Source organism: Gossypium raimondii, chromosome 12 (assembly GCF_025698545.1).
Source record: "Gossypium raimondii isolate GPD5lz chromosome 12, ASM2569854v1, whole genome shotgun sequence".
Lineage (NCBI taxonomy): Eukaryota > Viridiplantae > Streptophyta > Magnoliopsida > Malvales > Malvaceae > Gossypium > Gossypium raimondii.
Window position 1 is genome coordinate 57,398,424 of NC_068576.1, and position 24,733 is coordinate 57,423,156.

A 24,733-nucleotide genomic window follows, 5' to 3' on the forward strand; every position below is an offset into this window, starting at 1 on the left:
ATGGATTCATGGTAGGTATCTCATCGGAAGGTATCTTTTGCTTGGTCAATTCTCTCATTGCTTCAAATATTTGGACATTGACTGAGCATATTTGAACTTGAATTTTTGTTGATGAGATATGGTGAAAATGTTTGAAATGAGCCTACTTGTCTTTTATGCATGTTAATCGGGACAAAGGCTCCAAATTATCGAGTTTGATTATGCAGAACAACTTGTACATTTTTACTCATGGTAAGCCAGTAAAACGTAGTCTTGAAAGCATGTATATAGAGGGTAACTAGGCATGGTAGAAAAACAAGCTATTACCAGAAGCACAAGCGATCAAGTATGTACATGGATGCCATGCGAGATGTTGCAACTTTGAACTCGAGTTCAACGAATATTCACCATCAACGCTGGTGCTTTCATGACCTGCTTATGTAATTAGGGGAACAAAATTAATATATTAGTAGCTTGATGATATTGAGGTTAATAGGCGGTAAAAGCATCATAGAGGTTTTTGTATTAAGAATTAAATTGTATTTTGCTCTTCAAAAACAAGTAAATTATTTATTGTATAATTGACCAAAAAAAATTTTGTGATCTAATGGAATAAGCTAACAATAACACGTTATCTGTTAAGTATATCTCAGGCTAATATATAAAAACCAATATTTAACTAAAGAAATGAATGAAAATTTTAACATAATGATCAATATACTCTTTAATTTAAGTATAAGATTATTTTATCTTTTTTTTAGTACAAGCGATAAAATACATTCAACTAATATAAAAGGCTTCATGATATTTTCACCATTGATAAGCATTGCATAATGCGAGTAAGAGAGGGCAAAGAGACTACTATACCTTGTTTGTAAAACCCGCGTGTAAGGTTACTTAGAGATGATCTTCTTGCCCTTGGAAGTGGCTTCCTATTTTTAATACTTGGGAAACAAAAAGAAAAAGTACAAAATACAACGCTCAGTCAGAGATGGACTGAAGCATAACAGAAATTGTACTAACATTACTGCTCTACTAAATCCTAAAAGGATATTGGTAAATTTAACTGACAATGATCATATTTTTGTTAATTTAATTTTTATTCTTTTTAGCTAAAATTTTGTTATTGATTTTAAGAAAATAAAATGTCAAATCACTTATTTTAAACTAAAATGCTAATTAAAATGTTAATCTTTTAACAATATTGACATGACGACCGTCTACTTTATAAAAATATAATATAATTTATTTTATATGTCACATCATAAATAATTTAAAATTCATAAAATATAAAAATATAAAAATATTATAAAAGTTAAAATATAACATTATGTACACATCAATTGTTATAGGGGTTATCATGTTTAAAAGTTTAACCTTTCTGAAATGTTAATACTCAGATTAGATTTTTTTAAAAGGTTGAAGATTAAATTTAATTAAAAATAGAGAATGTGGGCGACAAAAAGATGTAGATCTTAATGCCAATCCTAATATTAAAATGTCATTGTTTTACTAATGAATGTTTTTCTGTGATCAGACCAGATGATATAAGAGAAAGAAAAGATGCAGCTAACCTGTTCGGGTCTTTGCTAGCTTCTATTGTAGCCCCCTCGTCACTCCCACCACCATGAAAGAAGATACGTAAGAGATTACTGAGTCAAAAAGAAAAAGATATTCATGTCATTACAAATGCGTTAGGTCGGCGAAATTGGAGATGATTAGATGACTAAATATGTGGGACATAAAGTAGTAGGGAAATGGAAAACCTATAAGATCCTGTTGCAAAATGAAGTCCATCTCCACTGAGGCAGCACTCAAATTTATCAAATATGGAGTCATTGTTATACAAATCGCACAACTGCATTGATAAATTGCAAGCTATCAACAATAAAACAAGTCATAACTTTCAGAAATTTATCTCGTTAAAGTGCATAGAAGTTAATTAATCTATTAAAAAGAGATTACAAGCTTTAATAATATCATTAATACAAAAGAATGGTGCCCATTTATAATGTATGAACTTCCACAAGAGTTATCGTACAGATAAACAGGCATTGGAAGGATATGCACCTACCTTCGGGCGTAAGTGTTCGTGAATTTTGAATGTAGCAACTGGTGAAGAATCCATGTGCATATCCCATAGCTAAAACATAAAAAGAAAATCATCAGTTAATAGAAGACATAAGCACATTATTTGCATTCACAATATGATATATATATATCACCATGTTTGATGCATCTTTTCATATTTTTATAATATTCAGAGTATGATATACTCACTGATCACCAAACGGACGCATCTGTTCATATTATTTTGGAAAGAATTAGGAATTTAGAAAAATATGATAGATGCAGAGTTCAGGGGAAAGCAAGAAACCATGCAAAAAAATAGACAGGATCAGAAAACACGATTCTTAAAAACAAAGAATATCTCTGGTGTGTTTGCTCCTTTCCAAATGCAGAGGCCCATAATTGAGCTAAATGTCAGAAAACAGCCTCTTACCTTATTTATTAGAAAGAAAAATGTTTAAAAGAATAAAAAACTTGTTGGCAAAGCAACACAATATTAACTAAAGCAGGGAAAACGAAGAAGCCAGTTAAAACTCTATTTTGAATTTGGATAAACATAAAAGTCTCACCAATCCATATGGACGAGTATTGAACTATGAAAGAAAATTCCTCAAAAATCACATTTCATATTTATGAGTAACACTCAATCTAGGTTAGGCACCTTAAGGTTCATGTAGTCACGGCTTAAGATGTGACGTCCATCAACTGGAAACTTTATATCAGTTATGGAAGCAACAATCTCGGTAAGGAATGATCGTGACCCGTGACATTCTTCATCCTGAAATCTGTGTAATAGAAGCCGAAGATAATGAGTAGTAGAAACCTCCACTCCTAGGTCAGTTGTAACTGAAATCATTGGTCATAATAACTAGCGAACTGCTGAAAACATAAGAAAGAAAGAGGACCATAACTCACATCCTTGCACTGTAATCACACAATGCAGATTGTCGCATGTCAACTAGACGAATAAAACCTCTTGAGCTGCTATATGCAACCAGGTTACAGTGAATTGGATGGAATTCAGCTGATGTTATGACCTCTGAATATAAAGTAAACAGGATTGAGCAGGAATGGGTTAAAAACGATCGGATAAAAAGGGTCTTAGTCATAAGTATCAGAACTGTAGCTAAGAATGTCTGAATATAGGCAGGTTATCTTGTCAAAAGAAGAAGCAAATGACTTGACATCAATTGCATTGGAACTACAATGGATAAGGGAGCTTCGCAACTAAGCCAGATCTTAACTATGATTCAACCAACTAAACAATGAGAAATATACAGTAGTGACCAATCTTACCAGTTACCTCCTCTCACTACAAAATGTAAAGACAGACAAGAGAAAATTCAGTACTTTCATCTACAAAATGTAAAGACAAACAAGAACATTTTGAAATTTAAAAATAAAGATAACAAACAGCAAATTTTGAAATGAAAAAGAAAAAAAACAATAATAACCATTACCAGTAAGCTCCTCCATATTTGATGGCTTCATGTCAATGATATTAAATGACTGATTACTAACTTCAAGGTTCCACAAGTTTATCCTAAGATCATCTGCAGATATAAACGTCTCACCATCACTGCAAAAGGGTTAGGAAACAAGATCATCCCTTAGATGCAGCAAAAAGTTCTGAACTTCCAGTTATATACTCTGTTGAATGCCCTTCCTAAGTTGACTGCAAAAATCATGAGTACGGAAGGAAAGTACAAAATTCTATTTCTGTTCAAAGAAAAAAGCAAACCAAAAAGGCATACAATGAAGTTTCTTGATGGAGGATTTACCTATTATTTGAAAGTGAGTTGATATTAAAATCATGAGCATGAGCATACACCCTTCTACATCTTGCATAAGCAGTGTCTTCATAGTTGGCAATCTTGTAACATAAAAAGCTACTAAATAACCTTGCACTCAGAACAAACTAAAACAGTAGCTCTGTAGGATCTCTGCCCTAGTCAACTCATACATACCTTAGAACGCGGTTCTTGAGATGGGAAAATACTGTTAGCTCCACTTTCTACGTGATTGCCATTAGCAAAAGACGGTATGCCTTGCTCATTCATAAAACTCCTTTCAGACAGAAGAGTATTTTCTGAAGAGAGCAATTGATGAGGAGAATCTATTTCCCTGGCTTTCTTCACCTTTCTATCCTTTACCTGGCTCCATAAACCAAAAGAATTTTCATTCACAACACCATGATGAAGTGCATAACAATGGAGTAATTTATCAACATAGATGCCAGCATCTTAGGCTTAATCTTAGTGATAAGTGTTGAGCAAAAAGAATGAGAGAAAAGCAAAGCATTACCATTCTGCTAAACTAAGGCACAATGGAAATCAAAATGGTAAGGTTCGAATGAATGATGAAGCCTCATTCATACAAAAAGACAAAATTCTTTTAAGTTTTGCATTGCAATGTATCTCATGTAAAGCAAAATGAAAGAGCAAGTTATCAGAAGTTACAAGTCCTAATAACCCACACCTTCCACAGTTTAATTGTCTTATCATTCGTTGAAAGGATAAAGAGTGACCCACTTAGACTTGTACACCATTTGAGTTTGTTGATCTTCTCTTCAATCTCCAAGCTCTTCAAATAATCAAACTATGAAAAGGAAAATGCCATCAAGAACCACTATAAAAGAATATAAGATCACAGAAGACATGACACTGTTTCAGAAGTAAGCATACCTCAGGTTCATGACTCTGGAATTCAGTTTTATATCGATATTCAGGGTGGTTTAAAGAGACATAATCCAACTGCTCCAGTTGATTTCGGGAATAGTGCTGGTCGGCTGTCTATGAAGCAATTGCAAAAGAAGATAATAAAACAACCAATACAGTTGCAATGCAAGCCTAACACATAACAACCAATAAGGATTTTTTTTCTCTTTTGAATAAGACGTCTTCCTTTGAATTATTACTTTAGCTATAGCTTTTAGCTACTTACATTTCTACATTCCCAAAAGTTCTTTAAAAGTAAAAGGAAGCAACATCATACCATTTATTTGAAAATACGCAAATGGATAAAGTAAATCACGCATTTTCGTAGTGAAGAAAATTTTTCATTATTAAAGTGTATACTGCTATCTCATTCTAACACACTTTTTGCTCTTAGCTTCCGGAATTAGTGAGGGAAAAAGTATAGTAACAATCAAAACAAAGCTAAGCTTAGCTTAACGTATTGAAGATAAATTCGTAATAAAACTGAGAAATTCTCACATTTTTTCCATCCTTCGTCTCGAATATCACGATCCGACCGCCTCGATCTCCAACAGCAACGTAATCGCCACTCTTGTCAAATTCAACCGTCGATATTCTATCGGCTGGAAAATAAACACATATACTCTTCCATTTCGTTTCAAACAAGCAAATTCTCAATTCTTCAATTCTAAACAATCTTTTTAAAAAAACAAATAACGACAATTGCTCATCAGGAGCAGCCAAACAGTAGCTAAAACACAACTTTCTTAAATCAATTCAAGCAAACAAAACAACATTCGCTAAAGAAACAGATAAAAAAAAAGAACGCTAACCGTCTTGAATTTCGTCATCGGAGCTTCTTTCGCCGAAGACTTGAGAGAACTTCCACTCCAAAGGTTGGCGCGTGGCTGGATTCATGCTAGCTTCCCTCAGTCCTTAAGCGGCGCCGTTTCTGTCCATCTTGTTCGTAGAAAATTCAGATTTATATCTCGAGCTTAATCGCGAATAGAGCAGCTTTGCCCTCTGGTTTACGGAGAAAGTGAGGAGGACAACAACACCTTCGCTTCTCTGTCGTCTAAGCCTACTATTTTTTTTTTTTTCTATCTTTTCCCTCGTTCCTATTTCTTGTTTTGGCTAACGGATAAATTTTGCGCCATTTTTATATTTTGTTTTATTTTTTACTTTTAATAATTCTCTTTCTTCTAGTTTTCTCTGTGCCAGAATATGTATGTGGTGTGTATTCTTCACACCAGTCCAAAGAATTTGTTTCAATTTTATGCCATAATTAAAATATACATTTTAATATGTAATTTTATATAATTTTATATGTAAAACTTTTATTTAATCAAATTATAACAAATTATTAAAATAAATATTAATATAAAATTATTTTATATTTATATATTGCATACACAGGGTCGAAGCTAGAAATTTTTATAGGAAAAAATTAAATTATAAAAATTTTAAGACATCAAAATGTAATGGTATCATGTACTAATTTATAATTTCATTATTTTTGAAGAGACTAAATATATTTTTCATATTCAGGAGAGGGAAAAATGCAATTTTACCATAGATCAATTTGTAATTTTATTATTTTTAAAGGGACTAAATTAAAATTTTCCAATTTTAGGGGAGGGCAAGGCTCCTGCCAATCCCTCTAGCTTCGCTTTGTATATACACATATAATTATATTTTTCCAATATAAAAGTTGATGTATTTGTTTCTGTAAATATATATGATTGAAACAAAATTAAAGTTTCATGTATACATTTGAACCACAATTGAAGTTTTATTTGTATAATTGTGTACCAAATCAAAGTTCATGTATCAAATTGCAATTTGAAGTGAAATTCATGTATAATTTTGAGATTTATCCTGAACTTTATTTATATACTTTGAAATGGCTTAATTGCACTAAACGCCTCTAAATTATCTCTCAATTTTAAATTGATCCTAAACGTAGAAAATATTCTAGGCCTTTGAAGTTTCAATATTATATTAATTAAGTTTGTTCGTTTGGTGTTAAATACTAATTTTGATATAAAGAATATATTTAGAACATACACAGCATATTCATTCGCTAACAAATTAAATTTAAAATGTTAAGAAAATAGACATTATCCATAATATTTAACAAGATAATTGTTTTTTTAATAAGCAAGATTTACGTTGTTCATATAATTAGTATATACATATTTACGATAAATAAAAACCAACAAAGTAAAACCTTCATCCAATTAGGAAGCTTCACCATAATAATGCTTAGAAGGGATGAAAGCCTTATATGAAAATCTACTACAGGAAAATCTATTATGTGAATCAATGAAATTCTTGTTTGATCATAGCAAGCCTCTACTGCCTATAGTGTACAAGCCAAATATACTGCACCGACCCTCGTAGGCTGCCGGTCGGTGAAGAAGCCGATCTCGGGTGCTCGTAATCATATTTTTGGCTATCTATTTCCTTCTTCCTCACTGGCCTGTGTATTTTGTCCATCGATCCTGTGCATCTTCACACAAAGCAGCTCCCACTAGTGGGGGATTGATCGTAGAAGGGCCAATTGATGTTACACTTGCTACTATATATATACATTCAGAGAGGGGTGGTCATTGCTCCCCTACCATTTAGATACACTTGTTTTGTATAAACAAACTTTTCATATAGTTATAACATTAATTTCATCCGGTGAGTAAGCAAATAGAGGGTGAGATGAATAAATCTTAAAATTATACAAGAACTTTATATATAAATTTTAATTTGATCAATTTCTCACAAATTATTAATACAATAATTAATATAGCATCATTTTATGTTTATATGTTATATACAGATAATTATAATTATCATATATAAAAATAATTTAATAATTTATTTCTTTAAATATGTATAATTGAATCAAATTAAAGTTTATGTATATATTTGAACCGTAGTTAAAATTTCATAAATATAATTATACCAAATCAAAATTCATATATCAAATTGTACATTGAATCAAACTTCTAAATATATGAAATGGTATTTACTAGATTTTAATGGATATTGTTTATTTTCTTGTGAAAAGGAAACTTTGCATGGCTCCATCAATTTTATTCGAAATGAAAGGGAGAGTTCGGCTCAAAGAAAACAAAAACCTGAAGGGTGAAGCTCTCGTTAGAAATTTAAAAAATTAATCAAATCAATCTTAAAATTTTATATCCAATTAAGTTTTTTTCGATGACAAAATAATTAATCAAGCTCCATTAACAGGGGCGAAGCATAAAAATTTTTTAAGGGGTCGAAATGAAATTTAGTTTTTAATAGTTTATATCTTTATAATTTTTAAAGGATTAAATTAAATTTTCATAACTTTAAGGGGTCAAAGTACAATTTTACCTTTATTAATTTAAAATTTTAACATTTTTTAGAGAGTCAAAACAACAATTTTCTATTTTAGGGGAGCAGGGCTCCTGCCACCCTCTCAAATTTGCCTCTGTCCATTAGGTTTGTTGAATTGACAAAGAATATAAAATAATCAAACATTGTATGTCGCTCTGTCCATTAGGTTTGTTGAATTGACAAAGAATATAAAATAATCAAACATTGTATGTCGCAAAATTAATATTGACATAGCATGACAAGATAATATTGAAATATATATATTTTAGCTTAATGAAACAGTTTTTAATCTTTAGTAGAAGAAAACATATAGTATTATCTTTACGTTTGGTTCATAAAAATAATATTATTTTTAGCGATAAAATTATTAAAATGTAATATTATTTAATACGTTACTGGATTTGTTATTATTCTTCATTTGGTTAGAATTTATAAATTCATTGTTTAATTGATATAATGTAAAATTATTTTTAGTGACGTGGATGTTACATAATAAAATTATTAAAATTTTAATATTATTAAATAAATAAAATTATATAGTTAAAGTAATCTTGGAAATTACGAGACTTTCATATACCAATTGAAAATGAAATTTGGCAGGGCAACGTATACGTTGATTGTTGACAACCATAATTCGTACTCATCAAGTTGAGATATTGCAATTCCATCACACGCGGTGATAATGTAGCAATTCCACAATTGGTTTGTCATTTATTGGGTCGCATTTACTTTGTAAACTTGTATTTATATTATACTCCATTTCGTTGGACAAATATTTTCTTTTATCTTGAATTTAATTTAATTTTTGTCAAAATTAATTATAAAAATATTTTAATAGTCATTATTTAAATAAAATAAATCTAGATCGAGCTTTAATTTCTTTTTCTAAATTATCACTTGACTTGACTTATAAACATGTAATCTATTAATATTGTGGTCCTAATATTAGGTTATCACTAGTAAAAAAAAATGGTCCATATATAGCTCGTTTTTAGTGGCGTAACCAAACGGCATGGCCTTGACACCTTGTTAAATACACAAATTATTTTTTAACCTCTTCTAAAATTAAAAATTATAATTTAACCTTTTTAAAAAATATAATACAAAATATTTAACTTTAACTCCAAATTTTATAATTATATTGAACCCTAAACAAAATTTCTAACTTCCTTATTTATTTTAGGGTTAGTTTAGCAATGCTTTCAAAAGCTATGTGGAAAAGTACTTTTGAGAATTACTTTTAAAATGTTTGGTTTAAGATTTGAATGTTTAGCATTCTTTGTCAAAAGTTATTTTATAAAATATCCATTTTAGACATGGTATTATCAAGTAACAAATATATAAATAATGTTCAAATCAATTATTATCATATTTTAGTAAGAATATAAAATATAATTTACTATAACTTTTTGTTAATATTTTAATATATGAAATATACATTTTAATTATTTTAAGCAATAAATATTAATTATTTCTAAAATTTAATTAGAATATATAAACTATATTTTAAATATTTGTAATTAAGTATTAATACATTTGTATTATTTTAAAAATATTTTTATTTTTAAATTAATAATTTTAACACATTTGTAATTAAACACCAAGAAAAAGGAGAAATATAATGTTATTGGAGAAATGAAAAGTAATTAAACACTAAAAATACTTTTAAAAGAGAAAAAACTAAAAAAAAATAATTTTTTCTTTTTCAAAAATAATTTCCAAAAATGGTTGTCTTAAACACTACTAAATAAGCCAAAAAGTGCTTCGCACTATTAAACAACCCTTGATTTGCACGCAAGATTTTTCGTTTTATTGAAAGATGCTGATTGTTTTTATTAATATTAGTTGATGAAATCACCATAATGAAATGCACTTTTTAGACTTAATTGGCCGTATGCCCAACTTATTGGGTAATGCAGTAATTTAAAATAAATTGAATTATTGTTGGCTTCACATTTGGTAAAATGGACCAGGACGGCTATTAGGATGTCGAATTTAAAATATCAAATATCGCAATTTAGATATCCAATAATTTGTGAAGTATATTTGTCAACATGTTTATCCATATACAAGTAGTCAATAAGCCTACGAACTGAACTAACACGTATATAATACAATTTAATTTGACTATGTATTTATATTTTTTATCTGAGGAGGGATATATTTATTCCATGTAAAATTTAAATAATTTTATATTTTTTATATTTTTTACAATTAATATTTTAACAATTCAATTAATTAATTTATTAATATAATTATACTTGTCAAACATATGATTTTTAAATTGATCCGATATCTCTATTATATCAATTTAAAATATTTTCTTTATTAATATATATTTAACGGTTAAAAGTTTTAACATATATTAATTGTAGAAAAATTATGTGAGTGTAAATGTATGCTTGAATTTCATACTGATATAGATGGATCCTCATTTTTATTATTTCAAATAATGTTTATAACATATTTATTTAAATCGTACAAATCGACCAATATTAAATATTAATTATGTCGATATATACCATATAAGTTCGCCATTTCAATTCTTATATATAATGGTGGAAAAGTTGATTAAATTGAAATTTTAAATTATACTTTAATCACACTTATCTAAAAATAAATTTTATAATTTCTTAAATAAAATATTTTATAAAAATTAGAAAATATTAAAATGTTTATTTTATTTATTAAAATTTTAGTCACTATCACTTTACTCGTAATTTCCAATCCAATAAAAAGACTCTTAATATTTTATCACGGTTCATTACTTTCTTTTCCGATAAACAGTGGTATTGTAGAATGGGCAACCAAATGTAGACTTTATGCTTTTACTATAAGAAATTGATACATATTGTTGACTTTTAAAAGTGCATTATGTTTTTATTCTATATTTAATTATTAGGATATTTTGTTACAATTAGTAGGAAAATTTTTAAGGTGAAATAAATATTACATTTTATTATTATTATTATTATTATAACATGAAACTTGATTTTAAAAAATAAATATAAAATTGATAAAAAAAATTGGAGCGGTGGCTGGGATACTTCAGTGGCGGAGCCAATAATGCACACTACATTCTTACTTCTATACTGAACTTAATTTATTTTGGCCAAACAAATAACAACAACAATAATAAAGATGCTTTAGTGTTTGCATGTGATTCGTTTTTGCGGATTTCCAAACCTGAAATTATTTTTTATAAAAGAAAACGTGTCGCAAAGAGAATCCATGCAATAATAACTACATATATATGTTGACAGATGTCCATTTTATCTTTCTTTTTACATTATAAGAAATGATTTTTGGTCCCTTTAGTTTAATATAATTTCATCCTGATAAATGATAATAAAGGTGTGTTCGGTAAATTAAAAATTAAATTTTAAATTTTTATTACTGAATTTATAATATAAAATTAATATGTTAGTAAAAATTAAAGACAGGATATAATTATTTAATAGTTGAAGTAGTTAGTATCATTTATTTTTTTAAATGACGACTTGAGTTTATTTTATAAACACATCTCTAACACAATGTAAATTTCAAAGTAATAAGTAGGAATAGATATTTTTAAGAACAATTTAGCTTCAATATTTTAACTGGAATAATTAAAGGTGTCAATTATTAGTCGAATAATTTATGTACAAAATTAAATTATATTAAATTAAAACATAGATTTTAATTACTAGATCTTAAATTTAAATATAATAAAGAGTAGAAACGAAGTCAGAAAATTTTGTTTAAGAGAGTTGAAATTAAATTGTAATTTTTATGGTAGTAAAAATATACTTTTATCATTTTATAGTCTATATCTTTATAATTTTTAAAAGATAAAATTAAATTTTTATTATTTTTAATGAAGCTAAAGTATAATTTTATTTTTATTAATTTAAAATTTTGAAAATCTAAATAAATAAATTATTTTCGGGGAGTATAATCATATTTGACGTAACACTTTAATTTAATAAAAATTAGTTTTAAAAAGAGGTTTTAATTTAATTTAATTCATGCTCAAACCTAAACGAAGACAGTAAAGTGGCAAAATATTAAAATGAAAACGATATTTAATAGAAAAATGAATGATTGAAATGATGGATGAAATGAAAATAATATTGGTAGTTGGATAATTAAAATTAGAATATTATAAAATTTATAAATCAAATTATCATAATTTAAGATATAATCAATTTAAAAAAAACACAAAATAAGAGATCTTGGAAATCACGGTGACGCAGAAAAGGACAGAAAGGGAAAGGCAATAAATTCCAATCGCACCGGTTGACAAAAATTATCATTGTGGTGTCAGCTCCACTCCTCGACGCATATTTTTATATTATTTTCACCTAATAACTCGCTATAAAGAAAACCCCAAAAGAATATTTTGGTTTATCCTATGAATCCTCTCTCTTTTGCTGGGTAAAAGTACAATAGAACCCTTCTATTCAAAATACATAAATTAAGTATTGCAAGGGTTTTTTACAAAATTATTATAAAAAATAAAAAATAACCAAAATATTATAACTTTTTTTTATTTACCAAAATATTATAATTTTTTTATTTACCAAAATATACCAAAAATAAAAAATAAAAACCTGCAAAAAAAAGCTGTGGCGGCACCAATAGTGCCAAAGGACTAAAATGTAACTATCTGCAGTTTCAAGGACCTGACATGCAAATTTATCATTTTTGAATTTTGAAAGTGAATTGCTGCAGATGTGGCTAATTGCCTTCTAAACCCTCCTTATTTATTATTTTCTTTTTATTCCCCTTCAACTCACTTTTTTATTTAATAAACAAGCCCTCAACCTATTTTTGTAGTTAAATAAGCTCTTAATCTATGATTTTTACTCATAAAAGCCATTTATTTTATTATTAAAGTAAATATATTTTATTAGAGTTTATTAAATGAGAATAGTTTATTAAATTAAAATAGAGTTATTACTTAATTAGAACTCTAAGTATCTTAATTATCACTTGACTAATATTAGATTTAATTAAAAAATTAATAGAAATACCGGGCATGTCTTATTGAAAACCGAAGTAATAATAAACCGATCACCCATAAATGTAACCCAAATAGAAAAATAAATTATAATTATAAATTATTCTCATCAAATTTAGTAAATTTTTAAATAAACTATTCTCATTAAATTACCAAAATAATACATAAAATGCGAATTAGTTTATACTTTTTAAATAACTTTACTTTTGGTAAAATATATTTACTTTAATAATAAAATAAAGGGCTTTTATGAGTAAAAATAATAGATTAAGAGCTTATTTAACTACAAAAATAGGTTGATGGTTTGTTTATTAAATAAAAATGAGTTGAAAGGGAATAAAAAGAAAATAATAAATATGGAGGGCTTAGAAGGTAATTAGTCACATTTTAATTTTAGTGTGCCCCACACGCACAAATGCAGCAATTTGCATATCAGGTCCTTGAAACTACAGATAATTACATTTTAGTCCTTTGGCACCATTGGTGCCGCCACAGGTTTTTTTTTTGCAAGTTTTTGTTTTTTTGGTATATTTTAGTAAATAAAAAAAATTTATAATATTTTAGTAAATAAAAAATTATAATATTTTGGTTAGTTTTTATTTTTAATAATTTTGTAAAAACCGGTATTGCAAGATAGATTTTTATCAATTTATATAGTTAAAAACTAGCGTGTGTGATGAAATAATAAGATAGTAGCGTATGACGTACCACATTATTATACTAATATATAGAAACTAGTTTTTAACCATAGAAATAGATAAAACTTTTAATAAAATATCGTTTACTCTTCCATCTATCATATATTGATTAATTTCTTACTTTTTGAATAAATGAGATAAAATGCAATTCAAAATCAAAGAGAATGGATTATTTATATTGAAATTTCACTTATTTTTATAATTAAAATATATATAAATAATAGAATAAACAAACAATGACGGGTGATATGCCACATGCCACTTATACTTATGTTAATGTATAAAAACAAGTTTTAATCATAAAATTAAATGGCATTTTTAATAAAAAAATATCTCTTAATTTAATCAATTTTTAAGTGAAGAAAGAAAATTCAACTGATAGTGCGTTTCACTCCATGTTACTTTTATCCTCTCTGCTGATTTTGCCCTTCTTTCTCATTGTGAAGGTTCGTCAATCAACGTCATCATCATCAACTTCTTTAATAAATAAAGGAAAAGGAAGAAAGAAAAACCACTTGTAATTCATTTCCAAAGATTTTTAAAAAGGGATCCTTTTCTCTTGTGGATACTTCAAATCCAAGTTTTGGTGACACTCCAAAATAATCTTTATGACCGTTTCAGTATAGAAAGGCGTTTCGTCTTTTTCTTCTTGTTCTCTGAAAAGCAAAAATAAGAAACTTTGAAGTTTTTGTCTGGAGAAAAACAAGTGTTTTTTTCAGATTATCCTCTGTGTAGCCATGGCAGCTCGTAGAATCTCTTCACTACTTACTCGTTCACTCTCTGTTTCTTCTTCATCTGTTTCTACTTCTTTGTTTTCATCTCTAGGTGCCCAACCATCCCTTTCTCTTGGTTTTTGATTTAACATAGTAGTTTTCTGTTTGGTTGCTGAGAAACTGAAAGAAAATAAAGGAAAATGTTGGTTTTTGTTCTTTTTAGAAAGGTTCAAGCTTTGTGCTTTGAAGCTTTTGTTTGACTGTTTTCATATATTTTTATTTCTGATCAGTTTTCTTACCATCTAAAGTTTAGTTTTTGTCATGCTATTTAAAGTCAAAAAAAAAAAAAAAACCCCAGTGTTATATGCAATCACCTTTTAACATAGCTTTTCACTTTAGCAATAAATGCATTGCTCCAATTTACTCAATTTTTTCCAACTGTATTGGAACAGTCACAGATTCACTGTTTTTTCAATTAATTTCCCTTTTTTTATACTCACAAAATCTGTGATTTTGCAATTTGCATGTAAAAACAATAAATTCAGGGAAAAACAGTGGCAGAAATGGAATTGGGAAAAGATTCAGCACAGCTGCAGCTCTTGAGGATCTGATTGTTCCACCGGTTCAAATAGCTTACACTCAGAATTTAATTGATGGGAAATTTGTAGATGCCGCATCTGGTAATTACTCCCTTTATCTTATATCCTAAATAAAAAATTAAATAAAAAATTAGAGTAGTGTTTCGGTTAAAAATTTCATTATTTGAATATATAAAAATTATATTTAAAATTGGTGTGGTGACGGATTAACAAAACCGTGTATGTGATACATTATACTAATTTTTAATCATATAAATAAATGAATTTTTTTAAAAATAGGATGATTTTGCCTTTGAGTAGAGTGCATGATTGGCTCCATGATACTTTTATTTTTTTATGCAATTAAGCTGATGTTTTATTGATGAATTGAAACAGGGAAAACATTTCCAACTTATGACCCTCGTACAGGGGATGTGATTGCCAATGTTGCTGAAGGTGATGCCGAGGATATTGACCGAGCGGTTGCCGCCGCTCGCAAGGCATTCGATGAGGGACCGTGGCCGAAAATGACTCCCTATGTAAGGATTTTCGATTTGAGGTTGGCTTTAACAATGTGAAAAAGATTTATCATTTCTGTTTTGTTAATTAATGTGTTTGTTTTCAGGAACGGTCACGGATAATGTTGCGGTTTGCTGATTTGGTCGAGAAACATAGCGAGGAACTTGCAGCACTAGAGACATGGAACAACGGAAAGCCACACGAGCAGTCTGCGAAATCTGAATTGCCGATGTTCATACGTCTTTTTCACTACTATGCTGGTTGGTTCGTTACTACGAAATGGATTTTTACTTTTGTTTGTGTTGCACATGTTTACATTTTGTTGCAAATTATGCAGGTTGGGCGGATAAGATCCATGGGTTAACGGTTCCGGCTGATGGACCTCATCATGTTCAGACATTGCACGAGCCGATAGGTGTTGCAGGACAGATAATTCCATGGAACTTTCCTCTTATTATGTTTGCTTGGAAGGTTGGGCCTGCATTGGCTTGTGGAAATACCATTGTTTTGAAGACTGCTGAGCAAACTCCTTTGACTGCTCTCTATGTGGCTAAGCTGTTCCATGAGGTAAGCTTGAAGAGGTCTATTATGCAAATGAACATACGAATCCGAGACGGACCAAAACCATTTGTACCATGCAATGGCTTCCTGTTACATGTAAAGGATGTTGAATATATTTTGAGATAAATCTTGTATTCTTTATGGCAGGCTGGTCTCCCTCCAGGTGTTCTGAATGTAGTTTCAGGCTATGGTCCGACAGCCGGTGCTGCTCTTGCCAGCCACATGGATGTTGACAAGGTATCAAAATTCTTCGGTGATATTACAGCCTATAGTCTAACATATAACATTCGAATTCGTAGAGGAACGAAAATGGTTAGGTACATAATGATGTCTCGTGTAGTTGAAATCAGTTGACTGTTCCTGTTAAATATGTATAAACTTTTTCCTGTGCACTATAAGCCTTGTGTATGTACTTTGAAGTACAGATGGATAATGCCATTAGAACTTTGTTTGCAGGTAGCATTCACAGGATCAACCGATACCGGTAAGATTGTACTTGAATTAGCCGCAAAAAGCAATCTTAAGCCGGTGACGTTAGAGCTTGGAGGGAAATCGCCTTTCATAATATGCGAAGATGCTGATGTCGATAAAGCCGTGGAGCTTGCTCATTTTGCTTTGTTCTTTAATCAGGTTTCTTTCATGAGTTTCTTCGAAATTTAGGATGTTTCGACATGTCTTAGACTTATCTAATGCTTTCTATCTTCAGGGGCAATGTTGCTGTGCCGGGTCTCGCACTTTTGTTCACGAACGTGTTTACGATGAATTCCTAGAGAAAGCAAAGGCACGTGCATTGAGGCGTGTTGTTGGTGATCCTTTCAGGAAGGGTGTCGAACAAGGTCCTCAGGTATACATACTTGCAAGCTGATGTTATTATCCATGTTTCGTCACCCTACCCGAAACACACAGAACCACTTAAGCTGACATCTCTATTCATCTCATAAAAATCTCAGATTGACACAGAGCAGTTTGAGAAAGTTTTAAGATACATAAGAGCAGGCATCGAAAGCAACGCAACCCTTGAATGCGGAGGTGACAGACTTGGAACGAAAGGATACTTTGTCCAACCAACCGTTTTCTCAAACGTTATGGTAATAGCCTTCATTCCTCTACAACAATTACTTGTGTAACAAGTTATCAACATATTCCCTAACATCATTCTCACGCTCTTATCAATTTAGGATGATATGCTGATAGCAAAAGACGAAATCTTCGGTCCAGTACAATCTATCCTAAAGTTCAAGTAAGTAAAAAAGCTCGAATCTAATTACCGCTACGAAATAAATAAGTTCAGTTCAAAAACTTATAGGAATTGGATGCCAGGGATATTGATGAAGTAATTCGAAGGGCGAACAACACCCGTTACGGTTTAGCAGCTGGAGTTTTCACCAAGAGTGTAGAGACAGCGAATACCTTGACTCGTGCGTTAAGGGCCGGGACAGTTTGGGTTAACTGTTTTGATGTGTTTGATGCTGCAATTCCATTTGGTGGGTACAAAATGAGTGGCATTGGTAGGGAAAAGGGGATCTACAGTCTTCATAATTATTTGCAGGTAAAGGCAGTTGTTACTCCTTTGAAGAATCCAGCATGGTTGTAATTTTTATGTTTTTCAGATCGTCTCAACCTTTGATCCTTCCTTATGTTTTGTTTTTTTTAATAAAAAACAACCTTTAAAGTTACAGAAAACACTGTTTGTAATTATTGGAATGGAAGTGATATATTTCTCTTTGGTTGCTGAAAGGTTGTCGTTGATGTCTTGTTGGTATATTTGATAGTGTAATGTCATGTCAATGGCTTGGGTCCCAATGTTTTTCATTTTGTTCATTGTGTCTTTTTCTTTTCATTTCACTTTAATAATTATCCTGTCTGTTAGCTAGTTCCCATTCGGTTGGTGTGCTTTGAGATAAAATATAATTAGAAACAAAAGATAAATGATAATTAAAAATCAATAAAACGAAACCTTGGTGTACAAATTAATTAGAAAAAAATCTAATCAAAGCCATGAAGCTGGAAGCATAAATTAAGTTGGAGTACGTATTTATCATAGGTAATACGATTTTTAATTTTTTTTCATACATTTAGACAATATTTTTCGCTACAACATATTTAAATAATTATATCTTATAACAATTAACAAGTAATAAAAACAAAATTGTATAAAAAAACTAATTACCTAAAAATAACTTCTAACAAACCTCTTGATGATCATTGTGTTCACCGTCTCAATTGTGATTGGATTCGAGTTGCGTTAGTTACGTTATTGTTAGGGCTTTATAAATGTCAAATTCAAGCACAAATGTTTTATTTGTGAAAAGCATATAGAGAATCAATTACACGTTTTATATGATTAGTTTATAATGTCACATACATTACATATAATTTTATCGTTTAATGTTTAATTAGTTTTTAAATTTTGTACTTTTAATTGCAGTAATTAATATAAAATAATATTTTTATTTAAATTATTAAATATAATTAAAATATATTAATTTATCAATTCAAATATTACAATAAAATTATTTGAATAATAATTAAAGCATTTTAACCTATTCAACATGCAATATAATTTTAATTAATGCAAAGTAACAAGTTATAATTAATATAATCAATAAAATCAAATTTTAAAAACATAAAATTAACACAACTTTTGTTTATGACAATTATTTTAATTAATAATGGTAAATTATTATAATTATAATTACCTCAACCATTTTTCATCTATTTTATTCTTAGAGTTCTATTTAAATAATAATTCTATTTTAAAATTAATAAAAAATAATTAATAATTATTTTAATTATTTTTAAATGTGTAATTATCACACACATTAATTATAATTTTTTTTACATGTATTCATTTATTTCAACTTTCTTTAACTAATAATTCTAAGAAATATTAGAATTATTTTTAAATGTGAATTTAGTAATATAAAAGAAAACAAAAGGCATTCTTATCAGTTTAAGAAAATTTCTAATTTTGTGCTTTTATATATTGATAATTGGATTGGCAAGTTGATCAATAAAGGAGAACAAGAACAAGTCAAATATCTAATGAGTTGAATTAAAATTTTTGAAGAGAAGGTGGTTAAAATGATGATGATAGTAACAAATTTTAAAATAAAATAATCTTTAAAACGAAAATAAAAATGATCATGTGAACAACTCAAGTTTCTGAATTTCTAGAGAAATCAAGCTGCGAGAAATAACAGTGAGGCAATTAGATTAAAAAATCAACATAATTTCATAAATAAATAATAACTTTTTGAGAACACTAAAGTGTAATTTTATAATTTCATAGATTTGGGCCAAAGCCACTGGCTGCTGCCCTCGTCCATTAGCCCAATTACAGCAAACCTTTTACCACCATTATCCTCTGCCATTTCCAGTTCTCATGACTCACAAAACATGTTCATGCAAAAAGCCCTCTCAAATCAAATGAACTTAAACGACATCGTTCCACCATTTATGCCTTTACTATTCCTACCAAAATGTTGATGCCAAGTTAGTACATTCTCAATTTTACAAGGTTTTCCGAAAATCTTAGGGATAAGGCCTTTTACAATCAGACATGCATACTTTTATATTATTCTATTTCCTAATCACTAAAAAACATAGAGTTTGATTTTCTTTTTTTGGATAAATGTTGAATTTTATTATCCAAAAACCAAATAATTATTCAACATATGCCCTATACCCAATCAAAACAAAGCTGCGTATGTACAGTATCTTTAATGCCCCTCAATGCCTCTTGTTGCTCTCCCTCCAAATCAAAGTGATAAGAGATTTATCCTGCAGTTTGGTATATGCCCAAAACAACTCTTGCTGCCAAATTAAAATAACTCTTTTCAATCTTGCATAATCTAAGCACTTGGCACCAAACTTTGTTAGAAAACACATTGTCAAAGAAGAGATGGCCCCTGCAACAAAGAATACATTTAGCATCAACCTGTTGACCCCTATTGATAAGCTTGTCTTTAGTTGGAAGCCTATTCAAAATGGTCATCCAAGTAACTAAAGAGTGTTTAGGAATATGCATACGAAACCAAATTAATCTATGCTAGACCACTCTTGCCTTTCGCACTCTAATTTCAAACCAGATTTTAGTGACTGAAAGAGTATTCTGCCATTAAAAATCTGCAAGTTGACAGCTTCCAAAGTTTCCTCTAACTCCAATTTGCATTGCTACATGGAGAAACTTGCCAAATTTTACAACCTCTCAGAAGATATGCTTGCAACCAAGCAATCCAAATAGTATTCCAAATCCCACATACCTAGACCCCCTTTAGCTTTAAGAGAGAAAATATGGCTCCAATAGCAGCAACATCTTGGCCCTTCCAAAAGTATCTGGAATACAATTAAGGACAGATTTAGGCAAGAGAAAGTTCTACACCAGTAATTCTGAATATTAAAAACAATATTAATTAAGTTGAATTCTGCTAGCATAACTCAAGTACTTAGCAGACAAGGTAAAAATTCTCGCTTTAACCTTCGCAAACAAGGGTAAACAATCCCTTTGAGATAATTTCCTGATCACTAGAAGAATCACCAAGGAACTCACAGGAAGCTTAAATTAAATATATGATATATTTATTTTATGGTTAAAATATGATTGAATTTTGCACTCTAATATTAACATGTTTAAAATCAATTGTATGGGAATGAGAAATCGTTTCCATGGCCAAAAAAGAAAAAGAAAAGGAAAAGGAAAACCTAAATTATAAGCTTGTTTTGTATTTTGAGCTATGAGCGAATTCGATTAAATGAACTAATGCACCAATAATGAAATAATATAATTATTAATTCATTCAAACACTCATGAACTATGAATGTACACGAATGTCATAATGTACATTCATGTATTGTGTATTAAATATCTAAACCCCTAAATTTTGTAAATATATTTAATAGAAAATGAGCATTCGTCACTTATACGGTTATACCATTCAAACAAATATACATCATTTGATCATAGATATTCTTAAAATCTTTTTCTTTTTGGAAAATCTCAACGCCTCTCAATGAATTGGCACGAAGGAAACTATATAATTCATATTTATCTTACTCTTATTATTTTTTAGGACCATCAACTTTTAAAAAAGAATCAAGTCCGATTTTTTAATGAAAAATGATGCTTGCATAACAACTTTCGAGGCATTTTATATGTGCTCCATTATGACATGACACCATTTATCTTATTTGTCAATCAATAAATAATCTAAAAATTATAAAAAAAATTCAAAAAACAATAAAAAAAAAACATAGAATATATATAATTTGTTATGTGAGTTACAATGTTTAAAATAAATAATAGTTTAACAATTTATTTTAATAGGTATTTCTATTTAAAAAATAATTTAACTCTTTTTTAACTGAAAAAATAAAAATTAATTTGACAAAAAATTATAAATATTAAAATTAAATTCAATATTTTCTCCATGTAATTCAAACAAATAGAAAGGTTAATGCTTGTTAGGTTTTGACACGTTCGCTCCTGACTCAACCACCATGGGTCCCATCCCTCAACGATTTTTCCTGCAAAATTCTAATTAACCTAATAATATTTTATTAATTATTTGAATACGATTAATTAAATGTAAATCAGTGAGATAAAGACATAATATACGCGTGATATTAGTCAGTACATGATTGGTCCACGTTTATGGCTGCCTTGCTAAATTAAAACTTATATTTTGGCCACAAAAAAAATATTTAAAAATTAAATAAGAATATTCTAAGCTTTTGCTTTGCAGGGTTGCTATCTAATTCTAATATACCATTGGTCAAAAAAGAAGGAAAAAAAGAGAAAAAAAATCTGATATAACATGAATATGTGCATGGGATAAGGACTTCTCAACTGACATTTTTTAAAATATCTTTTATAATTTAGATATGATTCAAGTTCACACTGCTATTGGACTTTGACATTGATATTCTTTATTTTCATGGTTTTGTCGTCCCCAAAACTGGAAACTTGTAGAAGAGTTATTGGAGAAAATATCATAACCCACCGTATTATAATACCACTAATAATTTTAAAACATGCACGTAATGTAAATTATATACTTTTATCTTATTTCATTTTCGTTACGTCATGTTTGCGATATCATTACCTTTTTGAAATGCCTACCATTCATTCCACTTTTATTACTTGTGCCTCTCATTTTCTTCTTCCTCTTCTAACTTCTTTTACCTTTAGAACATGGTTTCTAAAATTAAAACCTTAAATTCTAAATTTTATCCTAAAAATTATCAATAAACCCCGAAAAAGTATAAACTTATACTTTACTATATCAAGTCTACATCATTCAGGCCCCTTTTCAATTATTTTATGATATTTCAGTAAATTTTTCCATGTTATTAACACATAATTTTTGTAATTTTTTTACCCTGAATCCCAAATCTTAACCTTGAACCCCGAACCCGAATCCTAAACTCGAACCTATTTAGGGTTTAAGATTTTAGGTTCGAGGTTTGGGGTTTATAGTTTCCAATTTAGGATCCATGTCATGGTTTGGGGTTCGATGTTTAGTGTTTGAGGTTTAGGATTTAGTGTTCAGAGTTTGAGATTTAGGGTTAAGGATTCAGGATTCAGAATTCTGAGTTCAAGGTAAAAAATTTACCAAAATTATGTGTCAATGACATGGAAAATTTTATTGAAATGTCATTATATAGTTGGGAAGTGTCACGTAAATTCAACTTGATTTAAGTCAAATTCTACACGTACTTTTCTAAATTCAATAATTATCGATATTAAAATTTTAATTAGAGAAAAGTATATAAATATTATTTAAAATTTAGTAAAATTAAGTTTTTAAAAATAATATTAGTTAGCTTAATTAGATTTTAATTTGTTACTATCTGTTTACAAATTCAATATGCTTTTTTCAAATAAATTTTTATTATCACTTATATATCATATTTCTTAAAAGTTAATATAATATTTTGGTATTTGAGTTTGGTTTTAATGTTCAATTTGCTAGTTAAGTTTTGTGTCCTAAATTGATACCTAAAATTGGCTTTAATGTTCAATTCGATATCGAACCAAACGGTTTCTTGTAGTCCAATAAATATTTGACATGTGTGCTTTAGTAAAAAAAACACTCAAGCATCACATTAAAAAAGTTTAGACAGCAAAGTGAATATTGAAGCCAAAATCAGATAAAAATTTTAGATATTAAATTAAACATTGAAGCCAAATCTAAATACCAAATAATATAAGGATAAATATCATAACTATATATGAACTTTGATTTTCACAAATCATTAACAATGTTATTGAATTGATACCATTTTCCATTGATGATTGTATACACAAATAATTATATTAATTCAATATAAAAATAAATATATGTACTTGTTTCTTTAAATGTGTACAATTAGATTAATATCAAAGTTTCACCTAAATAATTAGGTTAGATTAAAATATTCACATGTTAAATTACATATTAAAACAAAATTCATATATAAATTTAATATTTATCTCAATAAATAATTAACCCTATTTGTTACTGCACAAAGCGCATATTTACGTTTACCTACCGACAAATGGACATTTTACATTAATGAATAGCTGTATGAAACATACTGCTATTACATTAATCCATTATTTATCCATATACTATATCAGGTGACCGATATGTCTGAAAATGGAAGGTACATTTTGTGATTATGGGTTTTGGTTTTACACACTAGTGAGATTGACATATACTTTAAAACTTATTAAATCAATATTATTTTACATTGTCCTGCTTTTTGTCTTATGCTAATCATGATTTTTATGTTATTATAAAATCTTATATTAATTAACAACTTTCCTTCATTCAGCGGCAACTACACGCTCGGAAAGCCTTTTGCTTTGAACATTCTGACATCCCGGTTCCCAGGGTAACATGCCTTATTTTCATTGGCCTAGCTGTCTTCGGTCGGCTACTTGTTGGCCCCACAAAATGTCATTGGGCAGATAGCTGACCCTGTTTTAAATACGAACCCAAAATCTAATGAATCGGTCAATTTTAGGTTTATTCCACTTTGTGTCATCAAACTATGGCCTATATTCTAAATTAGTTCTTAAATTTTAAAACATTATTGAATCTTTAAAGTATCAGAATGGTATCAGTTTGAAGCTCAAATATGGCATTAAACATATTTAAAATATATTGATTAAATTAAAAATACATTTGTACCTATTGTATCGACAATTTAGAATTGACTTGCTAAAAAGAAGAGAAATAATCCTCTTAAATTTTAATGACATTATTTAACATGTTGAATCCAAGCTATTCATGTGATAGATATACATGTGCTTATAATTTAACCAAGGGTGAAATAAAAAAAAATTACTTAGGAGGATTGAGATAAAATTATAAATTCTTTTAGGGCAAAGGCTAAAAATTTTAAGACATAGTCAAAAGGGATTAGATTGTATTTTTTAGAGGGGCCAAAAACAAAATTTTTAATTTCAATTAAGAACTAAAGGGATTAAATAAAATAATTTAGTGTTTGAGACGGATCAAGGGAAAATTTTTCAATTAACTAAAGGGGCCAA

General features: G+C 28.8%; 2 protein-coding genes across 2 annotated transcripts; one reads left to right on the forward strand and one right to left on the reverse strand.

The window, feature by feature from the left end:
- Positions 1-128: 128 nt before the first annotated feature.
- Positions 129-5,896, reverse strand: LOC105765715 (serine/threonine protein phosphatase 2A 55 kDa regulatory subunit B beta isoform). Its single transcript, XM_012584939.2, has 14 exons — positions 5,579-5,896; positions 5,265-5,368; positions 4,734-4,841; positions 4,528-4,647; positions 4,017-4,202; positions 3,831-3,922; positions 3,510-3,628; positions 2,965-3,088; positions 2,711-2,834; positions 2,054-2,122; positions 1,746-1,837; positions 1,554-1,631; positions 847-923; positions 129-411 (listed from the first exon to the last, which is right to left on the reverse strand). Exons 1-14 carry the CDS (start codon positions 5,661-5,663, stop codon positions 278-280), a joined length of 1,512 nt encoding a protein of 503 aa, XP_012440393.1. The 5' UTR covers positions 5,664-5,896; the 3' UTR covers positions 129-277.
- An 8,445-nt stretch (positions 5,897-14,341) lies between these two features.
- On the forward strand, positions 14,342-17,931 carry LOC105765714 (aldehyde dehydrogenase family 2 member B4, mitochondrial). The gene is made up of 11 exons (XM_012584938.2): positions 14,342-14,648; positions 15,082-15,216; positions 15,511-15,653; positions 15,740-15,893; positions 15,971-16,200; positions 16,342-16,431; positions 16,651-16,824; positions 16,901-17,038; positions 17,145-17,282; positions 17,373-17,434; positions 17,515-17,931. The coding sequence occupies exons 1-11, from the start codon at positions 14,561-14,563 to the stop codon at positions 17,786-17,788; spliced, it is 1,626 nt and encodes a 541-aa protein (XP_012440392.1). The 5' UTR covers positions 14,342-14,560; the 3' UTR covers positions 17,789-17,931.
- Positions 17,932-24,733: the final 6,802 nt, after the last annotated feature.

Excerpts from the sequence above, each read along its gene's own strand:
- LOC105765715 (XM_012584939.2), bottom strand. The coding sequence starts at position 5,663 with ATGAATCCAGCCACGCGCCAACCTTTGGAGTGGAAGTTCTCTCAAGTC. Across the intron at positions 3,089-3,509 it reads AAATATGGAGGAGCTTACTG|AGGTCATAACATCAGCTGAA; the intron begins GTAATGGTTATT and ends CTTTATATTCAG. Across the intron at positions 412-846 it reads ACGCGGGTTTTACAAACAAG|GTCATGAAAGCACCAGCGTT; the intron begins GTATAGTAGTCT and ends TTACATAAGCAG.
- LOC105765714 (XM_012584938.2), top strand. The coding sequence starts at position 14,561 with ATGGCAGCTCGTAGAATCTCTTCACTACTTACTCGTTCACTCTCTGTT. Across the intron at positions 15,217-15,510 it reads ATTTGTAGATGCCGCATCTG|GGAAAACATTTCCAACTTAT; the intron begins GTAATTACTCCC and ends GAATTGAAACAG. Across the intron at positions 17,039-17,144 it reads GTGTCGAACAAGGTCCTCAG|ATTGACACAGAGCAGTTTGA; the intron begins GTATACATACTT and ends TAAAAATCTCAG.